The sequence below is a fragment of the Antennarius striatus genome, chromosome 24 (assembly GCF_040054535.1).
Source record: "Antennarius striatus isolate MH-2024 chromosome 24, ASM4005453v1, whole genome shotgun sequence".
Lineage (NCBI taxonomy): Eukaryota > Metazoa > Chordata > Actinopteri > Lophiiformes > Antennariidae > Antennarius > Antennarius striatus.
The window spans coordinates 4761997-4775766 of record NC_090799.1 but is presented as its reverse complement, the minus strand read 5'-3'; the positions used below and the strand labels follow the sequence as shown (position 1 = coordinate 4775766).

General features: G+C 38.6%; 1 protein-coding gene across 2 annotated transcripts in view; it reads right to left on the bottom strand.

Moving 5' to 3' along the window:
• Positions 1-13770, bottom strand: part of LOC137591439 (fibroblast growth factor 14-like) — a 44367-nt gene that overhangs the window by 13418 nt on the left and 17179 nt on the right. The window contains exons 1-2 of one of the 2 annotated variants that reach the window (XM_068309423.1): positions 12131-12323; positions 4441-4551 (exon numbers count right to left, since the gene is read on the bottom strand). In XM_068309423.1, the coding sequence (XP_068165524.1) occupies positions 4441-4551; positions 12131-12323 (304 nt within the window). Of the gene's footprint in view, positions 1-4440; positions 4552-12130; positions 12324-13770 lie in introns of those variants that run through there. The other variant, XM_068309424.1, reaches the window with a different exon arrangement.

Sequence of the window (13770 nt, the reverse complement as noted above, 5' to 3'; positions counted from 1 at the left end):
AACAAGAGAGGCATGCTGCACCCACCATCAATTAATTTCTGTTTGTCTCATCAGACAAATTATTTCAATAAATCTAATCCATTTATGTTCAACACAGATTACATTTGGAGAGAGGGTGACACAAGTTGCTTCAATCAGTTAAAAGAACATAGGAAATATATTGACAAATCAAATACGAGAAAGTGTAATGAATGTAAATGTAGTTTGTCAGCAGAAGGCTTTTAAAATGTTTTGCGTCAGTGTTTGTATCATTAGTGTTTTGGATGATTGAAAATTTGAATAAAATCAGCGTAAAATTTGGAACAGTTGGCTGATTGTAATATATCTGGACTTCATGGCATGTTAATAATCCTGGCATGAGAGCTTCTTAAAAAGTCAAAATTAACATCAAATTAACAAAAGAATCAAGTGATTGCTCTATTCACACTGAGAAAAACATTTTTTATTTAACAGTCAAATGAAGAGACTTTCAAAAACCATGCTGCTCATTGAGAGAGAAAGCTATTTTTAATTAGCAAGCAATTATCACAATACCACACAATAACAACATATGATTATAATAATAACAAGTATTACTTATTATTATTTTCATTATTATTTTTTGTATTATTAGTTCGATCCCTTTCTTATGGTTGTATGCATCTGTGTCTGCCTGGGCTCCCTCCACATACTTTGTCTTCTGGTCGGTGTTCAGGATTTAGCTACATTTCATAGTGAGGTTACAGATTGCTAACAACTGAGCATGCAAAAGCTGACTCTATACCCTCTTCAAAGGGTGTGGAGGTACTACACTGTAAAACCTGGTTCTAAATGTGAAATCTGCAGTGTATTTCTGTAATAATACAATACATTAACATGCTGTAATTGCAATGCTGTGTAGGGAAAATAATACATAATGACAACATGAAAGCCAGAAATTTATCCATTGCTGAAATGTACTGTATGCCTACCTGTAAACAGAAAGCATCATAGGAAGTTGGACGAAAAAGCCGAGGATTAAGTTGAAAATAAAACAGACAGCTGTGGTCAAGGACGAAGAGTAATGGGATGGTCATGGTAATCCAACAACTAACTGTAGTGTAAAAGTATAGTAATTATGGACAAAGTTTTGACCGGTACTTCATTGATTATTTTAAAGAATACAGTCATGAATAAACCTTTTTTAGGTACTTATATATTTCTAAATAAGTCAGGAATTGTGGGAGATTAATATAGTAGTTTGCAGGTGAACGTGACCCGCAGAGTGGATAGCGGCTGAAGACAAAATGATTACAATCATCTCGCCTTCAAGAAGATGGATGGATGGATCGTTTGTTTGTTATTGCTTTTATAAAAAGCCATGTTCTTTTTTTGTCTGGAATTTCTTTTTAAACAAGTGATGCATGGTTTTGGTATTTAATTTAAAAGTTTTCAAAAAGAAGAGCTTTTTCATGTTCCATTTAAAAAAAAAAAAGCTTCATGATTGCACTGTAATAATGCATTCTTTAAAATGATATTTTCTTGGATCAGCGTTGACTTTCTTAGGACAGGTATACTGCACAAAATAACATAACAGCATTATATGTCTGTAATATGCATCTTTTGAAATCCACAAAACCTGGCATTAAAAAAGAAAATATGTTAGTCCATTTTAGAGATCATTAGTTACTGATGGTTTTTATGTCTCATATGTCTGTCAGAATAATGCGGGAAAAGGCAAAAATGTTGTTTTCTCAATATAACTAGTTCTGTTTGTGTGGGAATTGATTGCTTTCATTTTTGAAGTTTATAAATGGCTACCTCTGTTTATCAGACACCAGCAGAATTAAGTGTTCAGCTCACAGCATTAATAGATCCTCCCCTGAAGCCATAGTTTCATTTTGAAAATGTATTCAGTTTAATATATTGCCCAATAAACCCCAGATTAGTTAATACAACTAATCTCATGTATCAGTGATATGGTATAAGCATACTTGGCTCTCAATTAATCCTTTAAAGATGAAGTCAGCAAATTATTTTATTTTTAAATTTTTTTCTCATGAGATTGAGGAGAAAATCTGAAATGATAATTAATTTAAATCAATGACTAATCTCATTCAGCTTCTAAAAACCTTCCGAACTGAAACAAGTAGAGAACAAATTTCACAGTGTTTTACAATGTTAAATTGTCTGTGATTGTACTACAGTGGTACCTCTACTTACGAAATTAATTGGTTCCGGGAAGAAATTCCGTAAGTAGAAAATTCCGTAAGTAGAGACATTCGTAAGTAGAGGTAGCACTGTATTTATAATTGTATGTCACAAAAAAGCGTCTCTGTCAAATTACAGTGCGTATTTTTGTGCTATCGGAGTCGTTGATAAATTAGTTCCCAAAAAAAGAAAACTCATCACTACCTACAGAAATTAGACTGGAAGATCAACAACTGTGGCATTTTATTGTCACACTTCAAAACTCAAATAGATAAGAGCAAACCAAATGTTTAAACCCTATCTAATATTTTCACACTTTCAAAGTAGGATCCATGCTGTTTCAACCTCATGGCTTAAAAGCTCACAAACACACCACAGTCAGAAGAATGGCTTCCCTACCAGGGAAACTGGAAGATTAAAGGAGCATGTGAATGCACCATGGAACTCAGTGTGAGACACCCGTGTGTTTATTCTATTTTGAGCAGACTTTATTGACGCTCAGGCCTAGAGCAGCATGATGAGGTGATCAACAGCAGAGCACAATTTTATTATTTCATGCTTAAAAAATATATATAAACAGATATTATAATTCATATTGTTGATATGAAATCATAATAATAGTCTGACATGAATGGCTGCGACAGCGGACATACTTTGTACCAATCGCATGGTGCTTTTCTTTATAATCAGGGCTAATTAGACCTGAGATATCATTGCCCTCATTAATCAAGATTGGACCAAAATGGGTGTTAAAGCTCTCCAAATAAACAACATTCACATTGTTCGGAGTTGAGAAGGATAATTTATCAAATGTGCCAAAGTACACCTGCAAGTAACTACCATTGAGCTTGTGCACAGCCTTCATTAACATAAAGATAAGCACTCAGCTGATTAGAGATGGTAACAACCCTCCTTCTAAATGCTGCAGGAAATGTCAGTGATGCCTCCCCTCTGCTGATAGTGGCCCAGCCAGAAAAAAAAAAAAAAAAGCTTTCCAACAAGCGGGAACTGAAGTAACTTCTGTGCAATGTGCATGTTGAACTGTGGCAAAATTTTAAAAGTGGTGATGAAAAGGGATTTGCCAAAAACTGAATCACAGTAAACAAGTGGGACACTGATGCAACACAGATGGTAAAGAGCAAGAGGCTCAGTCTACATGGAAGGGATATTTTGAACTTTGAAGTGGCTGTTTTTCGTAAGAGTTTTGATTTTCTCCCAGCTCGGTACATCAGAGTATAGAAGTACATTCATCAATAAGCCATCAATCTGCAGCTCCTCCCTGAGGGCAGCGATGGGTACAGATGTTCAGTAAACCAGGGCTTGAAAAACCAAATCCTCTAAGCAGCCACTTGTTGCCTCCAATCGAACAGGCGATGTGTTCTGACAAAACACACCGCCTGCAAAACATGAAATGTCCACTATTAAGACACTAATACCATTTTATTGCTATCTTTATCACTGCAAATGCTGTGAATTCTCATTATTACCAACATTATAAATGTCTGTCATTTAACTCAAACTACTTAAATCTTTTATAGTTGAGTCATTTCATTTTTTTTTTCTTTTGCTTTTCAAAGTGAGAAAAAGGTACCTCTCGACCTTCATCACATCAAATTCAAAGAGAAGAGACAGATCATCTCTAAACAACTATTTGGCCTTGAAAAAGGTTGTCATGACTCTTCTTATTTATTTAATTTTAATGTGATTAAATACTGGTTTTTGGATTCCATTTCTCTTTTGTCTTTTTGACATTTGGTCTATGCATGTCCACATATGCTTTCAGTTAAGATGTGTTGATGAATGACGGCTCAGGTGAATGCACCGACAAGTTCATGTATTATAGAAAGGGACTCAGTTCTAGTACAGCTGCCAGTTCCACTGATGTCAAAACTGCTCTACAAAGCCAAAATATAAGCTGTGAAAATGCAAAAATCTTCTTTCAATGCTGTAATGACTGCTTTCCATGCAAATACTGAAGTAATTCTTTTACAATTTACAGTGTGAAAAAAACAACAACGAATCTTTATCGCATGACGTTGGATGAAGACACACCTCCACCAAAAGACACTGTGTCTGTGTCTGTGTCAGTGTGTGTGTGTGTGTTTGTGTGTGTGTGTGTGTGTGTGTGTGTGTGTGTGTGTGTGTGTGTGTGTGTGTGTGTGTGTGTGTGTGTGTGTGTGTGTGTGTGTGTGTGTGTGTGTGTGTGTGTGTGTGTGTGTGTGTGTGTGTGTGTGTGTGTATGCGTGCGTGGGTTTGTGAGCCTCCACTTACAGGAGTTGGTGCTGTCGTCTTTGGTCCCGTCCAAACTTCCATCCTGGCCCATCTGGAGATAGAAGCCCTGTCTGCAGAACAACCTGGTCACTATGCCCTTCAGCTGTGGTTCTACACAAAGAGGTAAGGACACAGGGATAAGAGTGTTCAAAAAAACATGACGTGAAAGAATGAATGAAGCAACATTATGACACATTTATTCTGACGAATCAGATTCTGAGACTAAGTTAAATAAATGTTGGCATTTTGACCAAACGCTGAAACCTGAGGAAATTCCTGTGGAGACTAGTCAGCGTCTTCAGTTCACTGGAGGATTCTTTGCTAATCCTTCCTTCATGGTCATTGTTCCACTTGAATAACAATTATGTACTACTCATAAAAGCCTCATATTGCAGGGTAGCCTCATAATGGCTATGTATCAACTGTAATTTATTTACTATATCTAGTAACCACTATATTTGTTTATAGCAACACTTCCCCTCTGATGGTTTTCCTTAGCGGTAGAGCGATTAACCAGTTAGCTTGATCACTTCCATTTTTATTAATTCATTAGTTATTGTGAATTGAATGTGAAATGAATCTGATTTTTATATATATTACTAGAATTTCAGTATAGCAGCTATCTTCTAATAAAGTAGGTTAATGTTCTGACAGATATACTCTTGTAGTTATACTATGCGGTATTTATCATATATTATTTCCCTCCATATAAGGCGGCTTACTGACATTTTAACACACACCCATTCTCCCTCTATTTTTTTCATCAGCTCACCTAGAGAGAGGGATTCCCCTTTGAAGCATATATGTATGTGTAAGAGAGTGAATGTAAAACTATACACCAACAGGCACAGAAGTCAAAACTGACCCACTTTAAGAAGACTATGTGTGTGTGTGTGTGTGTGTGTGTGTGTGTGTGTGTGTGTGTGTGTGTGTGTGTGTGTGTGTGTGTGTGTGTGTGTGTGTGTGTGTGTGAGAGAGAGAGAGAGAGAGAGAGAGAGAGAGAGAGAGAGAGAGAGAGAGAGAGAGAGAGAGTGAGAGAGAGAGAGAGAGAGAAAGAGAGATGCTGGGTATTTTCCCTCCTTAAGGAGGATCCATCTTGTGCAGCAGGGATGGGGAGAGAAGCGTTAGAGCTTTCAAGGGCACTTGAAGGGACTAAACTGCCAACGCACCGTTTAGCATGTTGTGTGATTCACTCACTAATGAAACAAAGTTACACTAGAAAGACAGACAAGCATCTTCAATACCATCGCAATGAAAACTAGAATTTAGAAAATAGGTCAATTTAGGTAAATGAAATCTTCTTCGTTTTGAAATACATTTTAAATTGATTTCTACGTACGATGTTCATCATTTTTAGGCAGTGTCGTCATTTTCTCAATCACAAGTCATCTGTAGTGCTGGTAAATACATATTTACCGATAGGTTTTCAATAATAGTACTGGTAATAAAATGCTATAATGTAATTAATTCAAACTGATTCAAAAATACTCAGAAATGAGCCTTTACATTGGACAATACATTCATTCATTCATTAATCTTCTGCCGCTTCATCCACTGTAGCGGGTCACAGGGAGCTGGAGCCTAACTCAGCTGGGATAGGGCGTGAGGTGGGGGACACTCCAGGCACAACGCCAGTGCACCGCGGTGGACAATACATATCTAATTTAATTATTTTATTATGGGGAAATTTGATTTGTAAATACTAAATTGATTAGTGAAGGTTATTTTTCGATTTGAGTATAATTGTGTTCAAGCAGCATTTACAGTTTCAGAACTTTGGCTAAATATATCATTATCAAGTATTCATTCATTCATTGACTCATTTTCAATACCCGCTTATTGTGAGTATTGTGGTGAGTGTCATGATATGAGCTCCATCATTCAGGTTTGTCATGTCTCTCTCTATTCAATTTGACTTTGATTGTTTTTTCAAGGTCACACAAATTAATTCTTTTTTTTTCAGCGCTATTATCAATTTAAACGATTTGTGGAAGATCAACAAATCACATTATTTTGTCCATACAAATATCATCTTTACAAAATTATGTAAACATTGAATTAACTTTGTTGACAGATGTTGGAAAAATGTTTTTGCCTACAGTTTAAGACGAATAAAAAATATAAATCATAATAAGGACATGTCTGTGACTTTTCTTAAATGAGTGCAAAGAAAAAAATATTCTACATGAGTAATCAATGTGATAAAATATTTAAGAAAATGAAGTTGGGATACTGGAGGATACATCTGGATTATATTTTATAAACTGTCATAGAAATAAGAATAATGTAAGTATGTACATTTATTAATATATCACTAGTCAAACTGTTTAATGGCTGGAGGATATGGTACCTTACAAAAGTGCTTGATCTCCATCTTTCACACTGGAAACAAAAGTATGTGAGAGTACTGTATACACATCATTCCAACTGACGGCTGTGCTATTTCACACGGTTTTATAATTCTCTTTGATTGTGTCATGCAGCGCTAGAAGAAGCTGCTAGCAATCTAATTTATTGTCTCTTATCTTTTTCTTTGGTGTTTCATCTGTCTAATAAAGATAATGTAAAATGTACGTTTTGGCTTAAATGTTATGAATCAGACCTGGAGGCACAGGAGAGAGTGTTCCTTCCAGACTGACTATGCATTTAAATATCTTAAAAGCACGTCTGATATGAATATATTACAGACGGTGCAATTCAGCAACAGCAGGTAATATCCAAATACATTTCCCAGTTGGTGTTGTGACTCAGCTGTTGGAAATTTGCAAGCACACATCATTTATTAAAAAGCTTTGGTTAAAACTTCAAAAAAACCCCAAAAACAATTAGGGGGGAAAAGTACAGAAATGCATTTTATTTCTTCTGTATGAATGTGTGTGCATGCTTGTGTGTGCACACTTGCGTATGTGCATGTATGTTCCTGAGAACTTATCAAACTTCCGGTTTAAATCAACCCTCTATGTGCACTTGGATTCAACCTCTTATTTATAATAGATGTGTATCAGCTTGTACGCCATGTTCCAAGTCTCACAAGCCCTTAGATCCAAAATTGGTATGAAAAGCAGTTACTCACATCCTTTAATAAGGTTAACTATTCTGCAGCCTCTCAGCTAAATATGTTAGCATGCATCCTGTACTGAGAGAGGATAATAAGCTAAAACTACAGGTTGACACTGGAAATTTGAGAATGCTCAGCTTGAGGTGTGCCCTCATGCTGCAGAGGAGAAATCCTGATTGGTTGATGTATTTCATTGCGGTTGAATCAGATGATCAGTCCCATCTATGTGACACAAGCGACAAGTCATTTTGATTCAGGTTACCTAGTGCAGCCAAAGCAATCAAATCACAATCCAGAATGTTTCAGAGCTGACACATGAAAAGGAATAAATTACAGTGATGTATTTAAAAATTATAGCTTTTGAATTTCTAGATTTTAAATCACATCATCCATCCCTGTAATGAGCATAATTACATTCTGAAATGGAGTTATTGTTGGTGTTTGCCGAGCTGCCTGCTGTAACGGATGAAAAATCAATCATTCTCCACAGGGGGTTGTCCTGCGGCGTCTCTTTACAATCAACTCATCGTCTATTTATACGTCTTTTCATCCACCGAACATCGACCTATTCGTTTCCACATAACGCAACCTGACGGTGACATTCCCACAGTCGCCACAGAGATATTCCCACTCTTCCCAGCATCTCTACATCCCGTCTGTTACTAGGGAAATTCCCATTCTTGTGTTGCCACGGCAACAGTCTCGTGATTCCAGACTGTTCCAGTGAAAGGGTATTCCCCCATCCACACACATGCAAACACACACAGCATTATTTTCACTGTAATGTGATGCAGATCAGTCAGTCAGACTGTCAAGCAGTGATGACGGTTTAACATATTATCTGAAAATTCCACCCAGACTGATAGAAATGTTATACACTTTATAAAATATCGACATGCACGTCTCATGTGAGCCACGCATTACAGACCACTCCCACTCTCTGCTTTGAACGCACCATTTCAACAAAAAAACAGCACTCAAGCAAAGAATTCACAGACAGCAACTGAATGCAACCATTTTGCCGTCATTTAGTAAAGTTGTTTCCATCGCCTCTTATACGGCAGTAATGACGCATTTTGAATTATTATGCACTGTTAAAATCTTTAATCTGAATTTGTCCTAATGAAACACAGTACTGTACTTTCGTTGTCTGCATTAACATGTCACAATTGCCCTTGGAGGTTTTTTCCTCAGCCTTGTCAATAATTCAATTATGAAGGAAACAATAAAAACATCCATGAATTACCCATATCTGCTTGTCATTATGAATAAACATAATGTCCGTCACTGTATAAAACACAGCTACATGGTTGTTTGATGTGGAAAACGATGCTGTCTGTGTGTTTTCAAGCTGGGGTCAGGATCACATTGAGACAGAGAAGTTGTCCTTTTATAAAAAATCCTGCTGTTCTTCCTCCTCGGGAAATTTTGGAGGACAGGAGACCACATTTTTAGGCTGAATAAAAGTTGCATTGGAGGTTTTCTTACTAGGTGCATTAAAATGTGCTGCAGGCTCTTATCAGCATTATAGCAGCAGATAGGATTGGATGCCTCCTGCATCGCTTAATTCCTTATTACATCACAGAATCCTTATTTTCAGAAACCTATCATGTTATCCTCTCGGTTGTGGTGCATTTATGACCCCTCTGTGCATACACAGTGTCTTTTGTGTCTTGCAAGTGACGCAGTAAATCCCACAACCATTAAACTCACTCGATATTTGAATGCATAATCTGACTGCAGGATATAGTGCTTCATAAGATACACAATCATTAATTGATTATAATTTATACTATAATCTAAAAAAGGAGCTGTTGCATCACTGCACACACACTTTCATTTTCCTTGGATTTTACTCAAATTCATTCCAACACCAAAAACATGATATTGAAATGCATTACATTACATTAAATATCGTATTTATTTCTGATTAAAATACCTGCTCACAATCCATCTGTCAGAGCTAGACAAACATCAGTACACAAACTGCAGACTCCAGACAGACTGAAATCAGTCACAGTTTAATCTCTCTCTGCCCTTGTTTGTGTGACGCACAACTGCAGGAAGCCACCGGAAATGTAATTTATTGTCTCTTATCTCTTTGAATGTCTTTTAATCTGTAAAGATAACTTAAAATGAAATTTTGTGCGTTCAGTGTTTTGAATCAGACACGAAATGCGCCTTCAAATCCCGTCTAAAATGGATGGATGTATCACAGGTGCATTTCAGCAGCGGCATGTGGCCGGTGATGTGACTCAGCTGATGGAAATTTGAGGACACATGATTTATTTTTTTATTCAGGCAAGCAAAAGCTGTTTTGTGCATTATATTTTGATTTTTAATGCTAAAGAGCTCCTTTCATTTAACAAACTAATCATCCCCTAAAAGTGACCGATGAAGTACTTTTAAGATAGTTACCATCTCTTTAATGGAGCTGATTTTACTGTAGGATTTAAATAGTGTTGAGGGAAATCCTGCCACATTGTGAATAGTTCGCTCAGACTTAATGATACCATCATATAATAGGACTTTCTGTGCACAAGAAGGGGCTCCCATCATGAGTCAATTGGACTGATACACCTTTTTTCAATATAAAGCCAATTTTGGCTTTCTGTCAGTCTAACTCTAGCTGACAAAAGTATGCAAATTTAGGCTGCATTGAACCACATCTTTGATCAAGTAATGAAGGTTGTAGATTACTTTGAGTCTGCCTGTCTCTCCTTCACAAAAGCTCTAGAAGTGAGCAGGGGGTGGGTGGTGGTGGGGTGGCATTGTAGATGTGGCCAAGCTTCACCAGCAGTTATCACAGCTGGAAACATAGAGGAGGAAGAGAAAGTGGGAGTGGAAGGGAAGGGGGGAAAGAGGGAGGAAATATATATAAGGTATGTCTGGTCAATATAGAGTCAGAGGAAAAGGGGGATAAATTAGAACTGAAAAGGGCAAAATAAAGAGACAGATGAGACAGGGTGAGAAAAGGGATGGAAAGATGAAGATGAAGAAGAGGAAGGGTAATTGGATGAGGATTTGAGGAGGAAGAGGAGAGAGGAAAGGGGTGGTAAAAGGTGAAATTTGGTAGAGGTAGGAAGGGCAAATATGCAGAGCAAAGACATGAGTAGAGGACAGGATTATATGGAGGAGGGAGATGTGTAAAAGAGAGATGAAGAGACCAAGAGGGTACAAAGGTAGAATAAATACGATGAAGATGGAGGAAGGGATGAAGACAGAGTTGGTTGTGCAAAGGGGGAAAATGGGGGAAAGGAAAGAAAGTGTCAAATAAAGTGAATGGGATTTGGTCAAAGGCGAAGGTGTAAGTGGGAGGAAGGAAGGATGACAAAGAATAAAATTTTGGGGACAGGAGGAGATCCTCTGAATCTGTTGTCATCCTATATCCTTTAGAACAAGGAAGGAAGGAAACGGCTGAAAGGAGAGATGCAAAGACCATATGCAAGGAGGTAGGATTGGATGACATTGAAATGAAGTGCCAAAAAGAGATGAAGGGAGAGGAGCAGGTGGAGGATGAGGAGAAACAAGGTGAGAGGAGTGACAAGGGAAAAATAAAGAAAGGGGAAGAATAAAAATGCAGCAGAACAAGTGGTTTGTTCTGCTGATGGAAGTGTGTGTGGAACCTGTCTTTTCCTATTAAATAAAAAAAAGGAAAGATAAATGGACAAAATAAAAAGAAGAAAGACGGATTTTAAAGGTTATTGAAAGGAAAAATATCTAAGAAGGGAATCAGAAAAATTAGTTAAAATTTGGAGTGTAGGACTTTGATGAAGGGCGGATGGACAGAGAAGCAGACCAAAGTGACCATTCAAACCCGTCAATTTGACCCCTCCTGTTTCCATCATTTCCTGCCTCCTTCTCTCCTTCTTCCCTCAGTTTGACATCACCTGTTGGTTTCTCACACAATCAGCTGATCACAATCGTCACTACTGATGCCTACATCAAGACAGACTCACAACATTGCCAATAATCTACATTTAATGTATTGATGCGAAAATCTGTCATTCATTTGGATTGACTTGAATGAATCGTATATAATAATTTTACTTCATGGCCTCCACATAAAGTATTTTTTTTCTCACACTGACAGAAATATCAGTACTGTTTAGTTTTGTTCTTGACATTGTGTTAACATGCTTCCAATGTAGAGACAGCGTCTAATCATGGTGATAGGGCGTTTGAAATTATGAGTATGAGGTAGAGATCCACAGACAGACAGACACAGACAGACAGACAAAGAGACGAGACAGACTAATCTGGCTTCAATAATGGATGTACCTGGAAACTACTGAACCATAGGGCACTACAAGACATGACAGTGTGTGTGTGTGTGTGTGTGTGTGTGTGTGTGTGTGTGTGTGTGTGTGTGTGTGTGTGTGTGTGTGTGTGTGTGTGTGTCATCATCAGTGAGGAGAGGGAAGGGGGGGGGGAAGAAAAAGAGGGGCGAGTCTGTCATTTTATGTTTATGCATAATTGGGGTTTGTGCGCGTGTACGAGAGCGCGCAAGGGCGTGCACGTGCGTGGTTATGTACGCGTGTACGTGTGGAAACGCGCGCGCCTAGCCACATATTGGCGCGTGTGCAGCTGTCTCCGTGCACGCACGTGCGCGTCCCCCTATTTCCCACACACCTTGCCTCCGTAGCCTCCTCTTCTTCAAGCCAAATATCCGGACTTTAGAGAAGATGTCGACCAGGTTCCCGTTGCACAATCCCTGCTTCTTCCCGGGGCTCTTCCGCCGCCGGTGTGTAGTTGGTCGGTGGGCGTGTTGCTCTCTGGCCTGTCGCTTCTGCCGAATCAAACCGCTGGCGATCGCCGCTGCCATGTCGACACAGAAACAGCCCCGTCTCCGTCCGCGTCTCCAGTCTCTTCACTTGTGTCCACCGGAGGGGACGGAGCGCAGACAAAACCCAGACACGAACCCCTCAGTCTCTGCTTTACCGGCTATAACGACCCCATACTTCATCTACGGAGAGGTAAAGTCCACAATTACCACCGCCTCACGTCACAGCATATTTTCTGGTGTCGTTATTCCCCAGGCCATTGGTTCGAAATGTACAGAGGTGTACCTGTCCGTCACGTCTCACCGGTCCGTCTGTCAGGCTGACACCAGCTGTCACTGAACCGAGCGATTCCTCCAGACGTTCGGAAGCTCACGTTTCCATAGTCACCGCGGGAAAAGGCTAAAAAATGACAATAATACCCCAGAAAGAAAATCTGTCTTCTCCTCCACATACGTTTGTATTCCGCTGACAGAAGCGCGAGACGCGCGTGCAGCCTCGAGCTGCTCCAGCTGTGTGAACTGGCGCGAGTTACTCAAAGCATCACCGGAAAGACGGTGATTTGCCTTTCAAAGTAAAAGCCTAATAGGATTTGTGTCATTCAAATTGATTTTAATGATTCCACTTTACTGACAAAAATGTCAGTTCTGTTGCACTATGGTGCTAAAGTGTATTCATGACCTGTTACCTAATTATTCTTTCTGACGATTGTTGTTGCTATGAAGTTACCACTGAATCAATCACACAAAAAAATTCTAAAATTAAAAAAAATTACATTCTAAAATAAATACAATTTAGATTAATTTCATTCATTCATGTACAGTTTCGGTACAAGAAAACAAGGAAATTTACGTTTTATTCACTGGCCCACCAGTGAATAAAACGTAAAATGCTTAACTGGCCTATTAATATAGATTACAGGCCAGTTACGCAGACCTATAATCTATATTAGTTTTAAATAACATTAATAATGGCTGTAGAATTTTTAGCACAGTACTGTAGTTTTTATACTTGCGTGCGTGTGCGTGCGTGTGCGTTAAATTATTATTTTGAAAGTACACACCAGAAGTACCTCTGGGTGTCACTGTGGCGACGATGGAAAGCGCGAGCGCACTCTGGAACCACACTTTTGGTGGAGCCACGCGCCGAGCGCACGGTGACAGACGCGCCCATAAAAACAGCTGGTCATCCTCATTACTGGCCAGTGAAGGTGTGCGTGTGTGTGCGTGCGTAAAGGTGCGCCCAATTCTAGAGTGGAGACGCACAATAAGGCACGAAAACAGAACATTTCACGTAGATACACATGAAGTGTTTCTTATGGGTTTTCTAAGATATGAATTCGTTGTAATACCATATATTGCTTGCATTTTATACGAGGTTAAAGTTTTAATGTATTTTCTTTTGTAATATAACAAACACGTGATTGTTGTGTGTTATTCTGATGACTTGTGGCCAATTTTCTTTCTGTTTTTCCACTCTGTAGTAGGAAAT